The 22,586-nt window shown below is 42.5% G+C and overlaps 10 protein-coding genes across 10 annotated transcripts; 4 read left to right on the top strand and 6 right to left on the bottom strand.

The window, feature by feature from the left end:
* Positions 1-123: 123 nt before the first annotated feature.
* V1514DRAFT_350273 (uncharacterized protein) lies at positions 124-1,716 on the bottom strand (the record flags this gene model as incomplete). Its single annotated transcript, XM_066929400.1, has 1 exon — positions 124-1,716. The coding sequence occupies exon 1, from the start codon at positions 1,402-1,404 to the stop codon at positions 124-126; it is 1,281 nt and encodes a 426-aa protein (XP_066785290.1). The 5' UTR covers positions 1,405-1,716.
* Positions 1,717-3,176: 1,460 nt separating this feature from the next.
* On the bottom strand, positions 3,177-5,062 carry V1514DRAFT_325333 (uncharacterized protein). The gene is made up of 2 exons (XM_066926594.1): positions 4,048-5,062; positions 3,177-3,994 (listed from the first exon to the last, which is right to left on the bottom strand). Exons 1-2 carry the CDS (start codon positions 4,983-4,985, stop codon positions 3,259-3,261), a joined length of 1,674 nt encoding a protein of 557 aa, XP_066785289.1. The 5' UTR covers positions 4,986-5,062; the 3' UTR covers positions 3,177-3,258.
* A 60-nt stretch (positions 5,063-5,122) lies between these two features.
* On the bottom strand, positions 5,123-7,173 carry V1514DRAFT_325332 (WD40-repeat-containing domain protein). Its single transcript, XM_066926593.1, has one exon. It carries the CDS (start codon positions 6,932-6,934, stop codon positions 5,324-5,326), a length of 1,611 nt encoding a protein of 536 aa, XP_066785288.1. The 5' UTR covers positions 6,935-7,173; the 3' UTR covers positions 5,123-5,323.
* A 13-nt stretch (positions 7,174-7,186) lies between these two features.
* Positions 7,187-9,599, top strand: V1514DRAFT_325331 (uncharacterized protein). The gene is made up of 3 exons (XM_066926592.1): positions 7,187-7,353; positions 7,410-7,526; positions 7,576-9,599. Exons 1-3 carry the CDS (start codon positions 7,325-7,327, stop codon positions 9,536-9,538), a joined length of 2,109 nt encoding a protein of 702 aa, XP_066785287.1. The 5' UTR covers positions 7,187-7,324; the 3' UTR covers positions 9,539-9,599.
* On the bottom strand, positions 9,361-12,133 carry V1514DRAFT_325328 (ATP synthase alpha/beta family, nucleotide-binding domain-containing protein). The gene is made up of 4 exons (XM_066926591.1): positions 12,020-12,133; positions 11,898-11,964; positions 11,706-11,776; positions 9,361-11,559 (listed from the first exon to the last, which is right to left on the bottom strand). Exons 1-4 carry the CDS (start codon positions 12,020-12,022, stop codon positions 9,850-9,852), a joined length of 1,851 nt encoding a protein of 616 aa, XP_066785286.1. The 5' UTR covers positions 12,023-12,133; the 3' UTR covers positions 9,361-9,849.
* A 595-nt stretch (positions 12,134-12,728) lies between these two features.
* Positions 12,729-14,385, top strand: V1514DRAFT_325326 (methionine aminopeptidase 2-like protein). Its single transcript, XM_066926590.1, has 4 exons — positions 12,729-12,826; positions 12,883-13,985; positions 14,064-14,157; positions 14,214-14,385. Exons 1-4 carry the CDS (start codon positions 12,787-12,789, stop codon positions 14,261-14,263), a joined length of 1,287 nt encoding a protein of 428 aa, XP_066785285.1. The 5' UTR covers positions 12,729-12,786; the 3' UTR covers positions 14,264-14,385.
* V1514DRAFT_325322 (small subunit of acetolactate synthase-domain-containing protein) lies at positions 14,295-15,441 on the bottom strand. The gene has a single exon (XM_066926589.1). It carries the CDS (start codon positions 15,409-15,411, stop codon positions 14,497-14,499), a length of 915 nt encoding a protein of 304 aa, XP_066785284.1. The 5' UTR covers positions 15,412-15,441; the 3' UTR covers positions 14,295-14,496.
* A 167-nt stretch (positions 15,442-15,608) lies between these two features.
* On the bottom strand, positions 15,609-16,699 carry V1514DRAFT_325321 (HIT-like domain-containing protein). Its single transcript, XM_066926588.1, has 5 exons — positions 16,586-16,699; positions 16,476-16,529; positions 16,361-16,417; positions 16,174-16,293; positions 15,609-16,091 (listed from the first exon to the last, which is right to left on the bottom strand). Exons 1-5 carry the CDS (start codon positions 16,631-16,633, stop codon positions 15,858-15,860), a joined length of 513 nt encoding a protein of 170 aa, XP_066785283.1. The 5' UTR covers positions 16,634-16,699; the 3' UTR covers positions 15,609-15,857.
* A 118-nt stretch (positions 16,700-16,817) lies between these two features.
* On the top strand, positions 16,818-20,029 carry V1514DRAFT_325319 (kinase-like domain-containing protein). The gene is made up of 2 exons (XM_066926587.1): positions 16,818-17,489; positions 17,563-20,029. The coding sequence occupies exons 1-2, from the start codon at positions 17,037-17,039 to the stop codon at positions 19,666-19,668; spliced, it is 2,559 nt and encodes an 852-aa protein (XP_066785282.1). The 5' UTR covers positions 16,818-17,036; the 3' UTR covers positions 19,669-20,029.
* Positions 20,030-20,706: 677 nt separating this feature from the next.
* Positions 20,707-22,272, top strand: V1514DRAFT_276067 (plasma-membrane choline transporter-domain-containing protein; the record flags this gene model as incomplete). Its single annotated transcript, XM_066924917.1, has 1 exon — positions 20,707-22,272. The coding sequence occupies one exon, from the start codon at positions 20,707-20,709 to the stop codon at positions 22,270-22,272; it is 1,566 nt and encodes a 521-aa protein (XP_066785281.1).
* Positions 22,273-22,586: the final 314 nt, after the last annotated feature.

Here is a 22,586-nt window from a genome sequence, read left to right as displayed (position 1 = left end):
ATAATAAATCAAAACCCAAAACACCAACCCCTATTGCGACAACTATAATTAAGAAAAAAAAAATATTTTTACACAATAATACATATGCGCAGTGACATTTTGATCCGGGTAGGCATAAAAGTATTAGAACTTTGAAGACTCGGTGACATTTTCCTTCTCTGACAACGCTGACGACTGTTGCTGTTGCGGAGTCGGTGGCAGTAGATCATTAGATTTAGATTGCTCTGCTGACTTGGTTTCCTTTTCTGCGGAATCTGAAGCTGTTTTCACAGGGTGTTGCTTCTTCTTATAGTCAGCAAAAGACAACTTCTTCACTGGACGCGGCGGTGGAGGAGGTGGACGAGGAGAAGAAACGACTCGAGTTGGTTCATTCGTCGGTGCATCTGATATGGATTGTGACGATTGTGGTTGATTCTGTACACCAGTGGTAGTCATCAATGTATCTGAGACTGGATTCACCGCAGTTAGCGGTCCTTTTTGTATAGATACAGCTGGATATTGTCCATTTGTCTCATTTAAAAATGTTGATTTTTGAAGTTCAGATGATTGAACTTGCTGAGATGCAGGCGGAGAATGTTGTCCAATTGAATACTTAGACAAGGCTGTATCAAGCAACCTTTCCTCATGTTGCACTGCCGCCTTGTTTATGACAGCAGCGTCATGTGAATCTAAAAATAAATCGGCCAAATCTGGGCCTGACTTAAATTTGGCTGGAATACTCAAATTTGAAGTAGATGGCAAAACTCTTTCGGAAACAATTGGTGAAATTGAAGATTTTGATTTAATAATGGGCAAAATGCCATCTTTTGGTAAACTTCGAGGAGAGATTTCACGGTCAGACTTGACTAATAAAACACTGTCATTTCTAGACTCAAGCTCGGCGTCGGAAGAATCCTTTTCTGATACATCACCTTTGCCAGATTGTTGTGCCGCAAATTTCGATCGTTCACGTTCTCTGGCCCTGAAAAACTTGCGAACAAGCACAAGCTTTGGCGGAAGCCAATCCAGGTCATCATCCGTCGTGACTTCACTTTCCACATCTTGTTCTCCGGATTCCCGAACTTGGGATTTCTTGCCATTCGTAGTTTTTTTGCCCTTGCGCAAACCTTCACCAGTCACTGTAGTTCGAGAAGATCTACTTGGCGACAGTTTCCGTGAATTCGTGGATTTAGGTGATGAGTTTCTTGACTTGATTTTTCGCTCAGGCGTGCTCAACGACGCATCCGTTTCGCGCGATGGACTTCTTGACGATGCTGCTGACGCTATTGGACCCGACAGCCGTTTTCGCTTCCGATTTTGAGCATCCAACCTCTTGCTGTCCCGGGTTTCTTCCTCCGCAAACGTTGCTGCAAAAGGCCCTCCTGTCGCCATAAACGGTTGTTGCAAAACCTTTAAACTAGACATACAATAATTTTGAAGAGATTCGTAGTTGAAAATTGCACAGACGTAGCAGAATCGACAATGTCTTGCTTCTTTAACCACATTCTATTGCTTTTTTTTTAAAAAAATCAAACACCAAGTCCAAGCATTCCACAATAGTCCAGCAAAGAAAAAAATTGGAAAAACTAAAGTGAACGGTGTTTAGGATGTGAACGCGTTAGAAAGCAAAAACAAATTGCACAAAATAATGGTGAGAACTCCGAAATTGTTGGGGGTTAAAAAATGAAATAGTTTGTTTGAATGAGAAAAAGCGAAAAAAACCAAAAGAATACAAATATGGGAACTGGGCGGTTTAATGTTTTGAAAACACGGTACGTTGCAGCATAACTGCGACAACGTTGTTTAAACATATGGCATATCAAGCGCATGTTTCAGCAAAGATGACACTTCGATTGCCTGGGCGCAGAGTTACCCTCCTCGACTCTCCGGTTGATCCACGCGTGCAAACCAACTTTTAATTTCTAGTTGCAGTCACATTAGTTCTCATGCTGTTGTTATTCAACATGTAAAAGAAAGAAAAAAAAGAATGTAGATTGCTGCCATGTTTAACAGGTATTGGGTTCCTGTGTGCTCTAATTCGACCCAGATAAGAGAATTTTCTTATGTGGGCGCGTGAAACTTATTATGTTTTCAAGTCACTCTTTTTTTTTTTTTTTATTTTTAATACCACCTGTTATTATCACCTGGAAGGATCACAAAAGTGAAATTTCAGTTTGCTTCATTGAATATTGATTGTTTTCTTAATCATGCTGTGCGGCAGATTTCAACCATTTGCAAAAATATATTGAATTCCAAATAATGTTTTACATGGTTACTCAATTTAATTAAATTTCACAGAGATGTATAAAGTACAGTTAGGTCTGTGGCTTTAAAAGTCAAATCTGGCTAGCCACAAACTACAAGTGCAGTATCAGACAAAGATGAACTATAAGTAGTAATTAAATATCCGGGTGATGTATATATAGCGTCTAGGGTTTGTGAACAACTTGATGATCATGATGCCATATAGGTATAACAAAAGCGGCAGAGTTAGCTGCATTTTTCTCCTCCATACCTGTTGCTGGCGCTTTGTCATTTTCTAGCTTGAATTTCATTTTAGTTGGCCGTAGCACTCATAAACGGAGATCGCCCGTCATCCAGTCGGTACTCTACTTTATTTTGCACTTGCGTGATCGTTTCCACGCTAAGCCTGTGACTCAACATGACGTTCTTGGTTAACGGAATCATGTCCACTGTCTTCAGCTCACAATAAAACTTGGACTTGTCAATCCCACCAAACAAAAGCTTGCCAGTTGTATTTAATGATCAACACCATCCCATATAACTGGCCGTATTTAATTTGATAATTACCATCTTAGTTAGCTTGCTTTTATATTTATTCACTCCGATCAGCAGTCTTTTTGCCATCCTTCAATTGATTATCGGATCTTGCATTTCTATGAATGAATCTGCAAGACACGTTCAACAATCGATTGTATTGTAAACATAATAGTTTACGTTGTGTTAGACTGAGGAAAAACAACTCAAATTTTTATTCTTTCTACTCATTTTTAAACCAGTTTATAATAGAAATACGCTGGCCACGGTCGTCCACTTGAGAAAGACTCATATATCAAAAAATACGTCAAGGATAGATTCAACAAGCTTTGACCTAATCCCTGGGTTTTACGCTCTTTTATGTTTTCATGCGTTGCAGCTGACGCAGAAATTTGGCATTGGTCATAAATCATCTACAATTTTCTTGAAAAAAAAATCAAATGGGAACATTATCCCCATAGTAGTTATTACCTGTTTAATATACAACTTGATACCTTTGTTTTAATTCTTCTTGACCTTCTTTTTGGCAGGCTTTTCATCGTCTTCATCATTGCTCAAGTCGATAGCTTCATTCTCTTCCGCGCCATCTTCCGCGCCATCTCCTTCCTCCGATCCTTCTTCGTCACTGTCACTCTCAGCATTCTCGTCGTATTCTTCTGCAACGTCACTATCTGAATCATCAGCCTGAAAATCCTCATCAACACTCTCTTCATCCTCATCTGCCGAGCCCCGGTCGGCACGAGGGACAACGTCTGCGTCTGAATCATCCGAGTCACTGCCAAGTGCGGCGACAAGAAACGATTGGTCTTCAACTAAATCGTTCTTGATCCTAATGTTCTTCGATTTTAAGTATTGCTCGATCCCATTCTGCTCCTCTCGGTTGATGTTGGAAAATTGATGAGACGCGCCAGTGGTTAATGTCACAGTGACGTCAAACGTGCGTGACGATGAGACCGAACCACCCACACGAGACAAAGTGACCGAACTCACGTCACTGTGTGCGATAAGAACCGTCGGCTTTGGAACAAACAAGAAACTCTTTTCCAAAAAATATACGTAGCCTTCGCTAGCCTTGAGGGAACATTTAACACCCGCTTGTCCGTGAACGCTAACGTATGAACCTGGAACGGTTATTTTCTTACCAGACAAGCCCCTGAAGACTTGACCAACAACTTCATGAGCGGCTTGATCGTATTTCTTTTTCAGCTTGTCAGCATATTTTTCTTCAAATTCGGCGCTAACACTTAAAGTTAGTAATATATTTTTTTTTTTTTTTTTTTTTTCACGTACTCTTCCACATTTAATTCAACTTCAATCTCCTCTTCCTTCAAAAACTGCACGACCAAAAATTGATATCTTGTTTGGCCCTGTCTTAAGGGCGGATCTAACTGAATAACTAGAATATTATGTAGTTCATCTGGCTTTGGCAGTAAAAATAGTCTTTGAATTGAAGAATACTGAATCTTATAATCGTAAGTTTTACCACGAAGTCGAATGTAAAGTGGATACATATCAATATCATAACGACCTCTTGGAGTGAGAAACATGATATCTGTAAATGAAACAATAGTTTCGCCAGCAACCTGTCCGATATCTGCTCTTTCTTTGATAGTTTCATAAAATACTGTTGCTGCGCTTTGCTCCTCAACATCAGATGCATCAGAATCATCTTCACCTTTCGTGACAGTACCAGGAAGGAAAAATCTGACTTCGACCAACTCATCTCTCACACCCGATTGACCCCTGGTTGCAAGGTCATGATCATGGCTAAGCTCGATTGCGACTTCACTCTTGCCGCTCAAGTTCGAGTTATTCACTTGTGCGTACGGAATCTCAAACGCGGGCCGATTCGAAACATTGAAAACTAATTCTGATCGTTCAAATTCAGTCTTACCCCAATTCCAACCTTTGATCGAATGTGATTTGGTTTCCAAAACCGCGTCGAAATGATGCTTGATTGTGTTCTTTAACCGATCGAAATCATCAAGATCAAATCCATCAAATTGCACAACACCTCGATCTTTCGTTAAAACCCTGCATTCATATCCTTTTGCTGCTCGACTCCAATTTGCTGATACAACTTCTGATTGGGGCAATAGGAACGGGGCTAATGTCGATGATGCCTTGGACGAAGATTTCCAACCTAGGCCAGAATTTGCAAATCGTAACCTGCCTGGTCTTGCAGATTGATTAAAATATATGTTATCAAACTGTGTCATATCACTCATTTTGAAAAAACCAACGCGTTAACGATTATATTTAAAAAAAAATTTGATTTGGACAAAAGTGCCTGACAAAATCTTTGTGGTTTGCACAAATTCGACGTGTTCGTTATACATAGTATAACCTTTGCACAACGCGTCGAGTTTCTTGTGACTGGACGTGAGCTTGTGACTCACAAAAACCCGTCTCATCGGCATCTTAATTGTATATAGTTATTTAATACAGTAATATTAATATAGTAAAAAAAATAATAAATTCAATACGCCAGAAAAAACCATTAACGCAAAACATTGAACGTAACTAACAATCAAAATGAATTTCGAAAAAAAAAAAAAAATGCCATTTACGCCGAGCCATTTGTCCAAATCCTGATCGTACTATCGTCACTTGCAGACGCAAACATGCTCTTATCCATCGGATTCCATGCTACTGAATTCACTGGTGCAGCATGCCCAGAGAGCCTTTCAATCAATGAACCATCATCCTTTTTCCAAACAAACACATGTGAATCCTCGCTGCCAGATACAATAAACGAATCGCGTTCGCCACCAAAGCAGGATCGAATAATAAAATTTTCTTGCTTCTGGCCAACAAACTTGCGTACAAGACGAAATTTTTCAATATCCCATAAATGTAATTCTCTATCTTGAAGATTAACAAGTGCATATTTTGAATCGTGTGAGATCGATACGCATGTCATCTTACTTTGGACGTGAATCGTAGTAAGCTTCTTAAAGTCCGTCAGGCTGTAAATTTGAAGACGATTTTCGTTGCAAATTGTCACGATTTTCTTTCCATCTGGAGATAATGCAACGTCATATACTCTCATGCCGGTCCATTTATATTCAACTTTACCGGTGATCGACCAAAGAACAATCGCCTTTTCAGGATCCAAACTGCCAGTTAAAAATCGGTCACCCGAAGAAAGCCAAGCACATGAAGTAACAGCGTCATCATACGGTAACGTTAACAGGCATGTACCATCATGTACGTTCCATAACTTGGCACTTCGATCATCACTACATGATATTAAAATCCGGTCATCTGGAGACCAAGCCAGTGACGTCACGCCATGCGAATGTCCTCCAAATGTATGAATGGTTTTAAAGGTGGTCATATCCCAAATTCGAACAGTAAGATCCTTAGAAGCAGACGCGAGTTTAGTACCATCGTTAGAGAAAACCACAAACCACACTTCACTACTATGCTCAGCAAGAACGTGAGTAGTAGTCATTGGAAAATTGGATTTATCGCACTGATGATCAGAATATAAAGATATATCAGAGCTTGAAATGTGGTACAAGCAATTGTATACTTGAAATCTCTTTGCCTGATCAAGCAAGGTTGCCAAACGGTGTGCCGGGATCATAACTGCCGGTGATATGTATTTTTGAAGCGCACCTAAAAGTTCTTGTCGAGATAATCCATCTGAGCCAGACCAACCAGATTGTAGTTTTAAATCATCTGTCGAGCTGCACATCATAAGGGACGACAAAAAATGAAGTTGACTAGTGTCGTGATCAATCGAAGTCAACTCATCCCTCAGGACTGTTAATGCTTCAACCAGTCTCCTTTGTTCAAGCAGTTCCAAATATTTCTGCTGTCGAATATGAAAAAGTAAAGTGGTAATATCAGTGTTCTCCTTAAGCTGAATTGATTCAATCAACCGCTCTGAATCAGACCACCGACCGTCAAGTATGGCATCTCGGAAAGCAACAACTTCAGGAGATTCAATCGAACATGATGACTCATGCTCAAGAACTTCGGCAGCTGTAGAATATCCAAGATCATGCAATGCTTGTATTATAAGACGGGTAGATTCGAGTCTTGATGAACCAAAATAATCGCCATTGCCCTTCTCATCAAAAATGGAAGCGTTATTCAGAGCAGTTCCGTTTATACTACCATTCTTAAGTAACAAAGTACTATCCTTATCCAAGTCTAATAATGGCATGGTGGTATCAGACGTGCCTGCACTTTCTTCAGCTGTGCGAGGGCGCTTTGAACGCTGGTTCTCTTGAGTTGTCGGTTCGGCTGAGTGCGGGCGACGGCGTGGAGTAGCTGGTATTTGCAACGTGATTGAATATAAATATAACTCAGCTAGTGATGCTCGATTCGCGGCACCCTGCTGATATTATTATGATTATTATTAAAACTATGCAAAGGAGATGCAAACCTCCTTGATGTTCAAACTTGCAGGTAACGAATGCGTTGTTACAAGGGATCGTTAACCGACAAGCCCCAGTTACAATACAAGCCCCTTGGATTTGATTACAAGTACCGTCATTATCAAAAATATCCAAGAGATTAAACAATTGTTCCCCGCATTGAAATTTTAACAGTTATGGGTCATTTCGTTACACTTGCTACTTGGTAAGTTTGCCTAATAAATGGTTCAATTGTATAATTTTTATACTGATTTTACGCAGCGCTCTTAACCAATGGGCACTTGATTTCGAAGGGAACCTTGACAGAATTATTCAGTCTATCGTTAAAGCAAAGGCTCAAGGAGCGTCTTTACGAGTTGGGCCAGAACTTGAGATAACGTTCGTATGATAAGGATTATGCCATGTATTTGTGCTTATTATTTTATAGTGGATATGGATGCTTGGATCACTTTCTCGAAGGAGACACTTTCCTGCATTCATGGGAAATGTATGCCAAGCTTCTCGTGCACGAAGACTGTCAAGACATTCTTTTAGACGTAGGAATGCCTGTAATTCATAAAAATGTCAGATATAATTGCAGAATGCTTTCATATAATGGCAAAATTCTTTTAATTCGACCGAAGCTTTGGCTGGCAAACGATGGGAACTATCGAGAGATGCGATATTTCACGCCATGGATGAAACCGAGAGAAGTCGAAATATATTCTCTTCCGAGGATGATTAATGAAATAACTGGCCAATCAGAAGTTGATTTTGGTGATGCGGTATTGGCTACGAAAGACGCAGTTTTGGGGGCAGAGACGTGCGAGGAATTGTTCACACCTAGCTCTCCGCATATTAACATGGCTCTTGACGGAATTGAAATTTTCACAAACTCATCAGGGTCACATCATGAGTTGCGAAAGCTTGATTTGCGTTTGGGATTAATCACTGAAGCTACTGCTAAGTGCGGGGGCGTATATCTTTATGCTAACCAGCGAGGCTGTGACGGTGATAGATTGTACTATGATGGTGCGCCATTAATTGTTGTTAACGGCAAAGTGGTAGGCCAGGGAAGTCAGTTTGCCTTGACAGACGTTGAAGTTGTGACTGCTACTATTGACCTTGAAGATGTTCGATCATATCGATCATCAATGTCCCATGGACTTCAAAGCCGAACCACGCCTGGTTATAAGCGGATCAGAACAGATTTTGCATTTTCAGAATCTGGCTCGGTGTTTAACCCCAGGGTTGTACCAACCAAGCCTCGGCCTATTCGATACCACTCTCCCGAGGAGGAGATTGCGCTTGGACCTGCTTGTTGGTTATGGGATTATCTACGTCGTTCCAAAGCAGCCGGGTTTTTCTTACCCTTGTCAGGTGGAATTGATTCATGTGCAACAGCAGTGATTGTGTACTCAATGTGCAGGCTAGTAGTTCAAGCTTGTGAAGAAGGCGACACTAATGTAGTTCATGATGCAAGGCGAGTCGTAGGTTTGACTGCAGGAGAGGACTACGTACCTACAGATCCGACGGAGTTTGCAAGCAGAATATTTCATACGTCGTACATGGGTACCGAAAATTCTTCTTTTGATACTCGTACAAGAGCTGCGCGATTGGCAAACGAAGTTGGGTCTTATCATGTTGACTTGAACATGGATACTGCCGTTTCCGCAGTTCGTGATGTGTTTGTGTTTGTGACAGGCAAGAAGCCATCGTTTAGAGTGCATGGAGGATCTGACACGGAAAATCTTGCGTTACAGAACATTCAGGCTCGGCTGCGAATGGTACTGGCATACTTGTTTGCTCAGTTATTGCCCTGGGTTAGAGGTCGGGCCGGCGGCCTCTTGGTGCTTGGCTCTGCAAACGTCGATGAATGCTTGCGTGGCTACCTGACTAAGTACGATTGCTCATCTGCAGATATTAATCCGATTGGTGGCATTTCAAAAACAGATTTGAAAGCATTTATTGCCTACGCTCGTGATAAATTCCATATGCCAATTCTTCAATCGTTTTTAGACGCAACTCCGACCGCCGAACTCGAACCAATCACTGAGACATACGTTCAATCTGACGAGGCAGACATGGGCATGACTTATGAAGAGTTGTCAGTATTTGGACGACTTCGAAAGATTGAAAAATGCGGTCCCTACAGCATGTTCATTAAACTTTATCATGAGTGGACTCCACGACTTAGTGCAGAACAGATTGCAACAAAAGTTAAAAATTTTTTCTTTTACTATGCCATTAATCGTCACAAGATGACTGTGATCACTCCAAGTTATCACGCTGAATCATATTCACCGGATGACAACAGGTTTGACCTCCGACCGTTCTTAATTCCTAACCAGCGTTATTCATGGGCGGCTAAAAAAATAGATGATGTGGTGAATAAATTGAAGACAAATTAAAGTGATTTTCTTTAAAGTCTAAATGAATGTATAATTCAATAAATGTCAATATCTATCAGAACCCTAGAACACGGATAAAAATAAAATAGTAAATATAATTAACTTAAACACAGGGAAGAAAAATAAATAAAAAGAAAAAAAGAAATACCATCCACATAAACAACACACAATGAATCAACAGTAAATGAAAGATTTACACACAAGTGATTAAAACTGGTAATACGACCTCAAACAATATAAAAAATTAACAAAAAAAAAATGAAGTTTATCTTATTTAAAAAGACATTTGCAATTTATTATAATTTTGTTTTTTACTCAGATGCAGCAGTGAACTTCTCCTGAATCTCATTGTACAACTTGTTGAATTCTCCAATTACTTCAGTCTCACCTCTGCTTGGTTCCAAAAATTTGGACGAAGAGAGGTGATACTTAGTATCACTGGTAGCCTCTCTAAGCTTATTCCAGTTAGCACCAGAAGCGACAGCCTTTTGAGCTTCATCATGGTAAAGAACAAATCCTTTCATCATAGCAGCAGTCTTCCAAACGGGACAGTAAGCATCATAGGTTGAATAACCATTCTGTTGCAAGAAATCTTCCTTGACAAGAGTAGCAACATCAAGAGTAATCTTGTCAGCATCAGATAGTGCAGACTTTCCAACAAGCTGGACGACCTGTTCCAGTTCTTCAGCGTCAGAAATAATCTCCTTGATCTTGTCACGGAGAGCAGGGAACTCGGGATAGCTGGATTCGTAGTACTTGTTAAGAACATTGGTGTATTTGGAGTACGAAAGAGCAGTATTAACCGATGGGAAGTGTTTTCTTTGAGCAAGCTTCTTGTCCAAACCCCAGAAAACCTGAGTGATACCAAGAGTGGCCGCCGTGACGGGATCAGAGAAATCACCACCTGGGGGGGAAACGGCACCCACAACTGAGACGGAACCTTCACGTCTTGGATTACCAAGAGTGACAACCTTACCAGCACGCTCGTAGAAAGATGCAAGCTTGGCACCAAGATAAGCAGGGAAACCCTGATCAGCAGGCATCTCACCAAGACGACCGGAAATCTCACGAAGAGCCTCAGCCCATCGAGAAGAAGAGTCAGCCATCATGGCAACGTTCTTACCCTGATCACGGAAGTATTCAGACAAGGTAATACCAGTGTAGATGGAGGCCTCACGAGCAGCGACAGGCATGTTCGAGGTATTGGCAACAAGAGTGGTGCGCTTCATGATGGGCTCCTTGCGGCCATTAATGTCAATAGAGAGTTCGGGGAAGTCCATGAGTACTTCAGCCATCTCGTTACCACGCTCACCGCAACCAACATAAATGATAATGTCGGAGTTGGAGTACTTTGAAAGCGACTGGGAAATGACAGTCTTGCCGCAGCCGAAAGCACCAGGAATACACGTGGTTCCACCTTGAACAACAGGGAAAAGAGCGTCAAGAACACGCTGACCGGTCAAAAGTGGATAATCGGCAGTAAGCTTCTCCGAAACAGGTCTTGGAACACGAACAGGCCATGAGTGGAAAAGAGAGTACTTTGAAACCTTACCCTCGAATTCAACCTCAAGAACGGTATCATTCAAAGTGTAGGAGCCCTTCTCAGCAATGCTGACGATGGTACCACGCGCGCGTGGTGGAAGGATAATCTTGTGATCTGAAAGAAGAGAATTTTCAAAAACTGAAGCAAAGATATCACCACCGGTGATATGATCACCAACTTTAAAATTTGATGATGGAGTGAAGTCATATGCAATAGTGCGGCTAAGAGCAGGAGTATCAATACCACGAGGAATGTAAATTGAATTTGAAATTTCTTGAATGGTCTTCAGTGGACGTTGAATACCATCGTAAATCGTCTCCATCAAACCGGGACCGAGCTCAACAGACAAGGGCTTGCCTGTACGTAACACAGGGTCGCCCACGGTGACACCGGCGGTTTCCTCGTAAACCTGAATGGTGGCCTTGTCTCCTTCGATTCTAATGACCTCACCGACCAAGTTCTCGTGACCGACTCTGACCTATACCTGCGCATTAGTATACTCAATTGACTAATATAAAACTATTTTGAATAATTGCAATGATATTACAGTGCTATTGCACTAAATGGTGAATAGCCAGCAAATGGCAAGTCAACAGTGTTGCTTATCAACAGGAGAGGACATACCAGCTCGTACATGGCACAGCCAATCATCTGTTCGGCAACAACGACAGGTCCGGAGACTGAATAGACAGCGCCTAGAAACTGGTCAATAAAAAAAAACCAAAAAAACCAATGACATTGCGAAATAATTGGACTAATTGGACAAATGGAGGAGGGCCATGTCTCAAGTAGAAAAAGGACAATAAAGATACGTACCATATTCGCTCTCCGAGTTGTCGAGGTCCCTCCTCAGTTCACGCTTAGCGTTTTCAAGAGCACCAGCCTAGTCAATTAGCAAAAATTTCAAACAACGTCCCTTAATTGGAGATGAAACATACCATTGTGTAATTGTGAAAGAAGGATATAAAGGTGAATGGAGAAATGAAACGGAGGAGCTTAAGAGATTTGTACTCTAACCAAAGCGGCCAACGCCCAGCGGCCGAATACCTGGGCAAGGGCAGCGACGGTGGTGCGTGCGGGCAGCGAAAAAAGGTGAGCTAATCGGCCAATCTCAGCCAATCATTGTGAAACCGTGGCAGTTGCGGCGTAACTGCCACGACAACGCAGGCGTTATGCACTTTCACCGACTTATCTGTGACCGGACCCAAAGGCCAGGTAAGTCACGTGGAGATATGGCTTTGTATAGCTGGAAAACTACTTCTATCGTGCACTTGTGTTGTTATTTCAACTATCGTTGTAATATAAAGCATAATAAAATGTAATCGATACAATGATCAACTAATTGTATGTGTTAAAATTTAGCTTAAATAACTTCCGAGCGTTTGTGCAGTCCATTCTCCAATAACACTCTGTAGCCAATGCATAATAGGTATTATTCAGGCCGGTCAAGCTAGGCTATCGCATTCCTACAATCTTATACTGAGTTGTATTCGACAGCTTATACTCATTACTTTACTACTTAAATTCATAATTAAATGCTTGTTTTCTAATTTTGAAACCCAGTTCTGTTGATGACATAGTTCGTCAGGGTAACTTACTTCGTAAATTGTAAAGTTAATTGACAAAACTAACCTCTACCACGGTATATACCAAATATTTTCGCTTGTCGTAAGAAGTTGATTATTTTTGTTGGAACTCGGCACAAATGACTGAAGTTGTGGAAGACAAGTTGTCTTCGGTCAAACGTAAGTCTATTTTTACTTGGAAAGGCAAAACACTAATTTTCTAACTTGGTGTAAAGTGGCCGATGAGTCGACTACCGCTCCTTCCGCAGACAAGCTTGATGCTGCTGACGCGTCAGGCTCGGAAGACGAAGGCGAAAACAAAGAAAATGCAACTAGTAGTGCACCAAAAAAGAAAAAAAGGAAAAGCAAAAAAAAAAAGAAAGCTGGTGCTATTCAAACCGATCCGCCAACCATTGGTCTGTCCAAATTTTTTACTAATGAAGTTTACCCCGAGGGTGAGATTCATGAGTACAAGGACGACAATAACTACAGAACCACGGATGAAGAAAAACGGTATCTTGATCGAATGAATTACGATGCCTTGAACGATCTGCGAAAGGCGGCTGAGACTCATCGCCAGGTTCGAAAATACGCTCAGGAACATATCAAGCCAGGTTTGCCCATGATTGAAATTGCAGACATGATTGAGAACTCAATTAGAAACTTGTCTGAAGGTGATGGACTTGAAGCTGGCGTTGGTTTTCCGACCGGGTTAAGTTTAAACCATGTTGCTGCTCATTACACTCCGAATGCTGGAGACAAGACTGTTTTGCAATACGGTGATGTCATGAAGGTCGATATTGGTGTCCATGTTAACGGACGCATTGTCGACTCTGCTTTTACTTTAAACTTTGACCCAGAGTACGAAAACTTATTGGCCGCAGTTAAAGATGCTACAAATACTGGCGTTCGTGAAGCTGGTATTGACGTTCGCTTGTGCGATATCGGTGCTGCCATCCAAGAAGTCATGGAAAGTTACGAGGTTGAGGCTGGTGGGAAAACATTACAGGTCAAGTCAATCCGTAACTTGAATGGCCATACGATTAATCGTTATCAAATTCATGGCGGAAAGTCTGTTCCAATTGTTAAAGGTGGTGATCAAACCAAGATGGAAGAAGGCGAGACTTTTGCCATTGAGACCTTCGGATCTACCGGAAAGGGCTACGTCAGATCTGATGGTGAATGCTCACATTACGCAAAACGTGTGGATGCTGGTCATATTCCTCTCAGGTTAAACAAGGCCAAAAGTTTGTTAAATACTATCGACAAGCATTTTGGGACGTTACCTTTTTGCAGAAGATATCTTGATCGCGTTGGAGAAGAAAAATATTTACTTGCTGTAAGTGCCTTTACTTGGAGATTTCTTTTTTCGCTTCTTACGTGATTTGGTTAACCTTTTTTTTTTAAACAAACATAGTTGAACAACCTTGTTAGTTCTGGAATTGTTGAAGATTATCCTCCATTGGTTGATATCAGAGGTTCCAAGACAGCTCAATTTGAACACACCATCGGTAAGTTATGTCAATTATCAATTTGGAAAAAAAATTTGTAGACTAACTTATTATAGTACTTCGTCCTAATGTTAAGGAGGTTGTTTCTCGCGGAGACGACTACTAGTAATATATGATGGCATTTACTTTTTTTTGTATATAGATAAAATTGATTTAACATTTTTTTTTTAAAAAACATAAAATAATTTATGGTTTAAATTAAAAAAGGGAAGAAAAAATTAACAGTTATATATTTCATCTGTCGTGTAGACGTTTTTCTGGACTCTATATGTACATTAAACCGTCGATACATTTGCCTAAGCAGTCTTGAGTGTCAGGCAACTTTTCCATAATTCTAATTTAACCAGGAGGGAGATTAGAAATGTCGACTGCCGCATCGGCAGATTTGGAAGTCTTGACATTGCTTTCGATGGGAGTTCTGGTCAAAGCCATCATGCCACTCCTGGCAAGTTCCAAGACACCGAATGGTTGGACCAAGTGAATAAATGCAGTGATCCTGTCCGGCTTTGCGCTAACTTCAACCACGCAGCTGTTTTCGGAAATGTCAAGAACCTTGCCACCGAATTGATGGGCAAGCTTGGTGATGGCATCCAAATGCTGGTGCTTGTGCCTGAGGGCTTCCGAAGGTGCAAGCTTTGAAGGATGGTATGACGGATAGCTACCTTCTTCTTCAATCACGCCGATCGTCTCATCTCCAACTGCTTCAGAAATCCCATGCTCATGATGTGCCAGTAATTCTTCAAAGAATTCAGGTCCAAGAAGCGAAACCTTTGCCAAAAGCAACTCACGCTGCACAATCGGAGTAGAAGTATAATCCAAAACAGCCCAGACGGGAACAAGGTCTTCAAGCTGTCTTCGAGCCTGTTCAACAATGCCATCCTGACCTTGAAGAACAATCGTCATGCGGGACAAATCCTTAACTTCGGTGTTGCAAACCACAAGGGAGTCAATGTTGAAACCTCTGGCGGCAAGAATTCCGGATACGCGGCTCAAAACGCCCGGCTCGTTTTGAACAAGACAGTTAAGAACGTGAGATTTTTCAGGCTGATTCGTAATATTTGGCATTTCATACAAAATTGAAGAAACCGCAGTTGATGCAGACCATTGCGGTGTCTCGATCTTTGGCTGCTGCGGAAATCGAGCCCGTCGGTGAAGAGCTTTGTAAGCTAGAGCTGAAGTTGATGACGACGATGAAAACCGCCCGGGAGCAAGTTTTTGCGTGGCCAGGCGCAGCACGGCTCGAGACGTAGCCATGACGGTTGGACCAGGTTCAAAGTCTTACTTGGTTTCTGTGTGGAGAACAGGAGTTTTTAACCCGATATAAATTTTGATTTTGACAATGACTCACAGCTCACAAACGGGCTGAGTCAAACACGTCACGTGCAGTGTGAGTTACAACTTCAATAAATGTGACCAAAACGAAAGTATTTCACAATTGGAATAAATATAGATTTTTTTTAATCTTTTTGTCATTTAAGTATAAATTAGTAATGGCACTTGAATTGCCAGTTTAACCTACTGCGATAATAATTTAGATCTTAGGTCAATTGTCCGTCTTTTCGTTACTGAAAGTTACGAGTCACTTGACCATGAAATAGTAGCGAAATAATCATAAATTAAAAAATACCCCGTTCAACCCCATATACATTACTTGGGCTTGCATTAATACCCAGTGGCCAAATTTTCCTGCCAATTAAATATCACAATCTTGCCTTCATTTGGCTTTCTAGTAGCTGTGCTTCAGCAACCATATCTTCCAATGTCCTAGGTTGCCGAATAGAATCTGGGACATCTGGGCTCGGCATTCGTGTGGCCAAATTCTTCATTTGTTGAAATGACAATTCGAGGTCTCCATCCTTGGAATCTATCAGTTGATAGATATCATCAACGTTGGGCAAGTCTTTAAATTTCCGTGGTATTATGTGACAATGAACCTATTGAATATTAAATCTCTGATAATGTAAATTAAAAAAAAAAAAAAAAAGAGGCAAGGAAGAAAATGTGCCGAAATCGTACATGCGGTACTGATTGTCCTGCCAGAGGACCATCTTGGATTGCAATATTTAGGGCCTGAGCATCATACACTTTTTCTATAACTCCAGACACTTTTTTAACCGCAAGAAAAAAATCTGCAGCCTGTCAATTCTGCATGTTAGCCATGAGTGGCATCAAGGCTTGATTTAACTATTCATTCTATTCATACCTCCTCATCGGACAGGTCGCTCACTCTTGAAACGACTCGGTACGGACACACAAGCACCTGAATCGCACGCTTAGTCAATAAAACGCCCATGTTTAATTCAAACCAGCAAACTTACATGACCTGGTAATAATGGCTTTAAGTTCACAAGGCCGTACGAATGTTTCGACCGCTATACTAAGTTATTATTTTGGCATAATTCTATGCACACACGTCAGGCGAGCGTACAAAAAATACTTGCTGTGTTACCACAAACTGTCCAAAATGAATTGACATGCTCTTAACTCTATATAATCTGCAGACAGTTTATATGTAATTTTTAAATGATAAATAATATAAAGCTATTGTAGTTAATTGATTTTGTGGTTCCTTGTGGATTAGCTTCAGGGTACAAGTCACGTGCAATCAAGCTTTTGGGCCAATGGCGGGCAGACTTAATTTATTTAACTCAGCGACGACGATTCTTTCATCCATAGTAGTAATACGATCCCACTTGTTTATATTCCTTTTATTTTTTCCAAAAATTTAATTTCTGCATTCAAATAGGGAACGTCGCATTTTTAGACGTTTTTTTTTTCTCTTGACAGATTCCCTCTTGCGCCTGCTTATTGCGCAGTGCGCTCTTGGGTCAAAGGAGTTTCACGGGGGTGTCGATTTCATGAAAGCTTAGGGGAAAATCATGGCTGACTTTGCAAAGTCTCTGTTCCATTTTCCGTTTCATTCCAAGGCTGATGTGTCTGCGAATTCTTCAAATTCTTTAAGTGGACTAGACAACAAGCCTGAGGATGCGGAGTCTAACAATGTTAATGAATCTGGTGAAGGTGCCGCCGCCACCATAATCACTGTCGATGCCGCCGCCGTTGCTGCCATCGACCAGCCACAACAGCACCAGGAAAAACCAGAGAAGCATTCTAAATTTCCTTTTTTTGGTTCCAGATCGTCAACTCCTAAAAATTCTTCTGAGTCTTCGTCTGCTGTTCAGGATAATGGAAAACCGGGAGCAATTAGTAATTTGAGCGAGCAACTGCCGAGCACGACCTTCCCCACTGAGGCCAATGATCAACGGCGGCCCACTCCGCAACCAGATTTGATTGACAAACGAGTTCCACCTTTACAACAAGCATTTGCAGACGTATGTGATTTTTTGATTTTGTTGCTTTTCATGGCTATGTATTTATGTTTGCTAATCAACCTATGCAAATCAGACCGCTTCCCCACCAGACTCACCTTCCTATCATCGCCACGTCTCAGGTAGTGCCACCACAGAGTCATCACCTCCATCTTCTGCTTCTTCATTTTCAAACTCAACCACCATAACTGGCAGTAACATTCCGACCACTTCATCCACGCCGGTGAACCCGCCTCGTGGCAGGTTGATCGTCAAGATTGTGCAAGCAAAAAATCTTAGGGTCACATCTAGAGACGCACTGCCATACGTTGTGTGCACGTTTGAATCTAATGAGTTTATCACCCATGGGCCAAGCTTTTCTGAACCTCAAGACAGCCGAATCACGTCATTCATCGACAGATCTGGTCTTCAGGCTGTGTCTGGATCTGGCTTGGCAACGGCAGCTGCTGCGGTAGCTGCTGCAGCTTCATCGTCATCATTATCGCATACAATTACTAACGGCATTGCGATTCCATCAAGATCCCGTCAGTCGTCAACCACAAATTTGTCTGAAATAAATTCAAATCGAGGTCAAGTTTCTGGAGCAAACCCAAGCTGGACGCATGAAGCCGTGTTTGATGTGCTTACTGATAATTCCGAGATTGATGTTAGCATTTACGACCAACGTACCAATGATTCATTTTTGGGCCATGTACGGTTTACTCCTGTGTTGCGGAAGGATCAGATATTTGACGAATGGTATAAGTTGCAACCGCGAGTGGACGGTGAGCAGGTTAGTGGTGAGGTCAGATTGCAAATGTTATTTGAAACCATAGTGAAACGTCCATACGGACCAGATGATTTTGAAATTCTTCGGCTTGTTGGCAAGGGCACGTTTGGCCAGGTATATCAAGTCCGAAAGAAAGATACTGGAAGGATTTATGCCATGAAAGTACTGTCAAAGAAAGTGATTGTTCAGAAGAAGGAAGTCGCGCATACGATTGGTGAACGAAACATTCTTGTGCGAACTGCCACTACAGATTCGCCTTTTATTGTCGGCCTGAAATTTTCATTTCAAACCCCGACTGATTTGTATTTGGTCACGGATTACATGTCTGGTGGTGAATTATTTTGGCATTTACAAAAGGAAGGTCGGTTTAGTGAGCGTCGGGCGAAATTTTACATTGCTGAATTAATTCTTGCCCTTGAACATTTGCATAATAATGGGATCGTGTATCGTGATTTAAAGCCAGAAAACATATTACTTGATGCGAACGGGCACGTTGCGTTATGTGATTTCGGTTTGTCGAAAGCTAACTTGTCGTCGAACGATACCACGAATACTTTCTGCGGAACGACTGAGTATCTTGCACCTGAAGTTCTTCTTGACGAGCAGGGATACACCAAGATGGTTGATTTTTGGTCATTGGGAGTTTTGATTTTTGAAATGTGTTGTGGATGGTCACCATTTTATGCTGAAGACACGCAACAAATGTACAAGAACATTGCGTTCGGTAAGGTCCGGTTCCCTAAGGATGCATTGTCGGCGAATGGAAAATCGTTCGTTAAGGGTCTGTTGAATCGCAACCCCAAACATCGACTGGGCGCGATCGATGACGCGCGAGAACTTCGGGCGCATCCGTTTTTTAATGACATTGATTGGGACCTGTTGTTGCAGAAGAAACTTCCGCCGCCATTTAAGCCACATTTAACCTCAGAGACTGACACGTCAAATTTTGATCCAGAATTTACAAACGCGTCCACGAGTGCGCTTCAAGGCAGCCGGTTGATCGCGTCGACACCGTTGTCGCCGACCATGCAAGCTAATTTTCAAGGTTTTACATTTGTAGACGAATCTTCGATTGATGATCATTTTAAAGATCATAAGTTGCCACCGATGGATGAAGAAGAAGATGAGTTTTATTTCCATGGCCGAGGCAGGTTGGATCGGCATGACACGTCGGCTACCTTGACGGATTTTAAAAACACATCGTCTGCGCAAGGAAATTTGAGCACAGTAGCTGCGGCAACATCATCCGCTTCATCCTCGTCGAGAGGGTATCATGATGATGGTGATATTGATATGGATCTTGGTGATGATTGTGAAGATTTGACCAGGCAAATGAGCGGGATTGAAAACGTTTCAAGACGGTATTCATACGAAGAAGACGGGTTTGTCAATGGCCAGCCAATCGATATTTAAGTGCACGTTGATACACTTAAAAATATATTATATTTCAAACTCTTTGATATTTTTTTTTTTTTTTTGCCAGTTGTCGTTGTTGTCGTTGTTGTCATTGTTGTCATTGTTGTTGCTTTTTCTCTGATTTTTATGAAATAATTTGTGGTTGTGGTGATGTTTCCTGCTTCCTTATATCCTGTTTCTTGCTTAGTTTGTACTTTTGCTTGTTTTTTTTGTTTGGTTAATTTGCATGTCTAATTAGTTTTAAGTCACTTTTTGGTGGAAAGGACATAATAATCACAGTTTGAATCAGATGGAGCATCTGTACGATTATATTATATTAACTATAATAATTAGTTGTAATATTATTTATTCAATTATATACGTACGTAGCTCTCGAGTGAAACTGCGTACGACGCTTAATAATTCTTGCAACGCCCGTTGTTGCAAATAACTATTTTTTACGTTCAATTAGGCTTCTTAGAGCAGTTGAATGCTTGGGAAAATGAAGCAATGGTACGATACTTCAGTATGCTTTTTTACAGTCTCGTGTTTTATAAGCTGATTGGTCACTGGTGGCTTCGTTGTTGATCTACAGCACAACTATTTTGAATCAACTGCACAACAATGTTGACGAAATTCAGTTCGGGGTCGCAGCTTGTGTACGGAATGAATGCCGTACTTTCGACGCATCATCTTTCGGGAAAAAAAAAAAAAAAAAAAAGAAAAAGTAATAGCATCTGCTTCCGTCAGCCTTCCATTTAAAAAGTTGGCATCAGTCCAGGCAATTTTGTGTCTTTGAACCACCTGCAAAGCAATGAATTATTAAGTAGTAGCCAAACTCTCGAATTGATAATATCATGGGGTGAATAGCAATCGTAAGTGCGCTGGTGGAGGCAACCTTAACTTAATTGCGAGTGATCGGCAGATGCTCATCCAGCGCAGCATCAACCCACGTCACATCAAGGGCTTCGACTGAAAAATGCTTCTCTGTTTATATGCCGTCGACATTCTTCTGTCAGTTCAGATCAGCTAGTAGATGTTTATCATTATTTAAACATGGCCCAGCAAGGCGGTTATCAAGGAGCAGTTAATCAACCAACTTATCCTCCACAGGCGTACACTCAACCAGCACCGCAGTATGAACAGACCCGGCCACCACCAGCGCCAAACCAATCAACCAAGCCTCAGGCTAACGACAAGGGAGAATGGGTCACGTTTGAACAAAAATTTGAGGTCGTTAAGCCCAAGTTTAACGACGTGTGGGCAATTTTCTTTTTGCTGGCCGTGATTGGCGGGTTTACTGCTGTCAGTGGCATCACGCTGCATGCGTACTCAGAAAACAAGTCGTTTATCGGTGACGGCATCTACGGCAGTGGCGAAAGTTTTTCACTAAACACAAACACGATCGTGTTGTTTGCGTTCGTGGTTGTAATCGCGCTTGTCGTGTCGATCTTGTATTTTTGGCTGGCGCGCGCGTTCACGAAGCAGTTTATTTGGATCACGGGCATTCTTAATTTGCTGTTTGGATTCGCCACGGCAATTTATTATTTTTCCGTACATTATTACTCGGCGGCAATTGTTTTCTTGATCTTTGCCGTGTTTGGCGTCGTGTGCTTCGTGTCATGGATCAAGCGCATCCCGTTCGCGACCTTGATCTTGCAAACCATTATGGACGTTACCAAGGCGCACCCGAGCGTGCTGGTAACGTCCGCGATCGGCGCCGTTGTGGCGGCTGCGTTTGCGGCCTGGTTTTCGGTCACGCTCGTGGCCACGTACGTAAAGTACAATCCGACGGCGGACAGCCAGACGTGCGCGAACGGCAGCGGCAGTTGCTCGCATGCCAAGTTGATCGGCCTGATTGTGTTTATCACGTTTTGCGGGTACTACATATCCGAAGTGATCAAAAACATCGTGCACACGACGAACGCGGGCGTGTACGGGTCGTGGTATTTCTGCTCGCGGTCGGCGCAGGGCATGCCACGGTGGCCGGCCCTGGGCGCGTTCAAGCGGGCCATGACGTACTCGCTGGGATCGATCTCGTTCGGCAGCCTGCTGGTGTCCATCATCCAGTTGTTGCAACAGCTGGCGGCATGGGGCGAGCAGGCCGCCCGCCAGGAGGGCAACATGTGGGCCGTGGCGCTGCTGTGCGTGCTGCGGTGCTTCATCATGGTGCTGAACTGGGCGGTCCAGTTCTTTAACCACTACGCGTACTGCTACATTGCCCTGTACGGCGCGGCGTACATTCCAGCCGCCAAGGAAACATGGCGGCTGATCAAGGACCGTGGCGTGGACGCCCTGATTAACGACTGCCTGATCGACCCGGTGCTGAACCTGGGCGCGCAGTTCGTGGCTTACCTGACGGCGCTATTCGCGTACTTGTACCTGACGTACACGAAGCCGGCTTACAACTCGAGCGGCAACTACAATGCGCCGGTGGTTGGATTCGCGTTCGTGATTGGATTGCAGGTGTGCAACATTGCGACCGTGCCCATCAAGAGCGGCACGGCCACGTTCTTCACCGCCATGGCACGGGATCCGGACGTGCTGCGACTGAGCTACCCGCAGTTGTGGGCCGACATTATCAGGCTGTATCCGAAAGTGCAGGAGCGCATCCACGCCTGACTGACCAGTGGATGGTTTAATCTAGTTAGGCTGTGAACAATACAAGCTTGTAACCCCGTATATGCCATTGTAGACTTACTTGCACCCCGTGCGGGATCACGGGATCACGGGATCACGACCTGGGCAGGCTTCCGACAAGGCTCAGCCGGCGGGCGCCCGGAACCCCACACAGTCACCCCACCTCGACGATGAGGTAAGCTGCCTTTTCCCCGGTGCATATATAGTTATATATATATATGCATGTGAATGCTCGTTGCTCGCTGTCTTGTTAATGCAACTGGTTAGACTACAATGAGTATTAGTCCGGACCATGT

Source organism: Lipomyces japonicus, assembly GCF_038497905.1.
Source record: "Lipomyces japonicus strain CBS 7319 unplaced genomic scaffold V1514scaffold_5, whole genome shotgun sequence".
Lineage (NCBI taxonomy): Eukaryota > Fungi > Ascomycota > Lipomycetes > Lipomycetales > Lipomycetaceae > Lipomyces > Lipomyces japonicus.
This window is presented reverse-complemented; position numbering and strand designations above follow the sequence as displayed.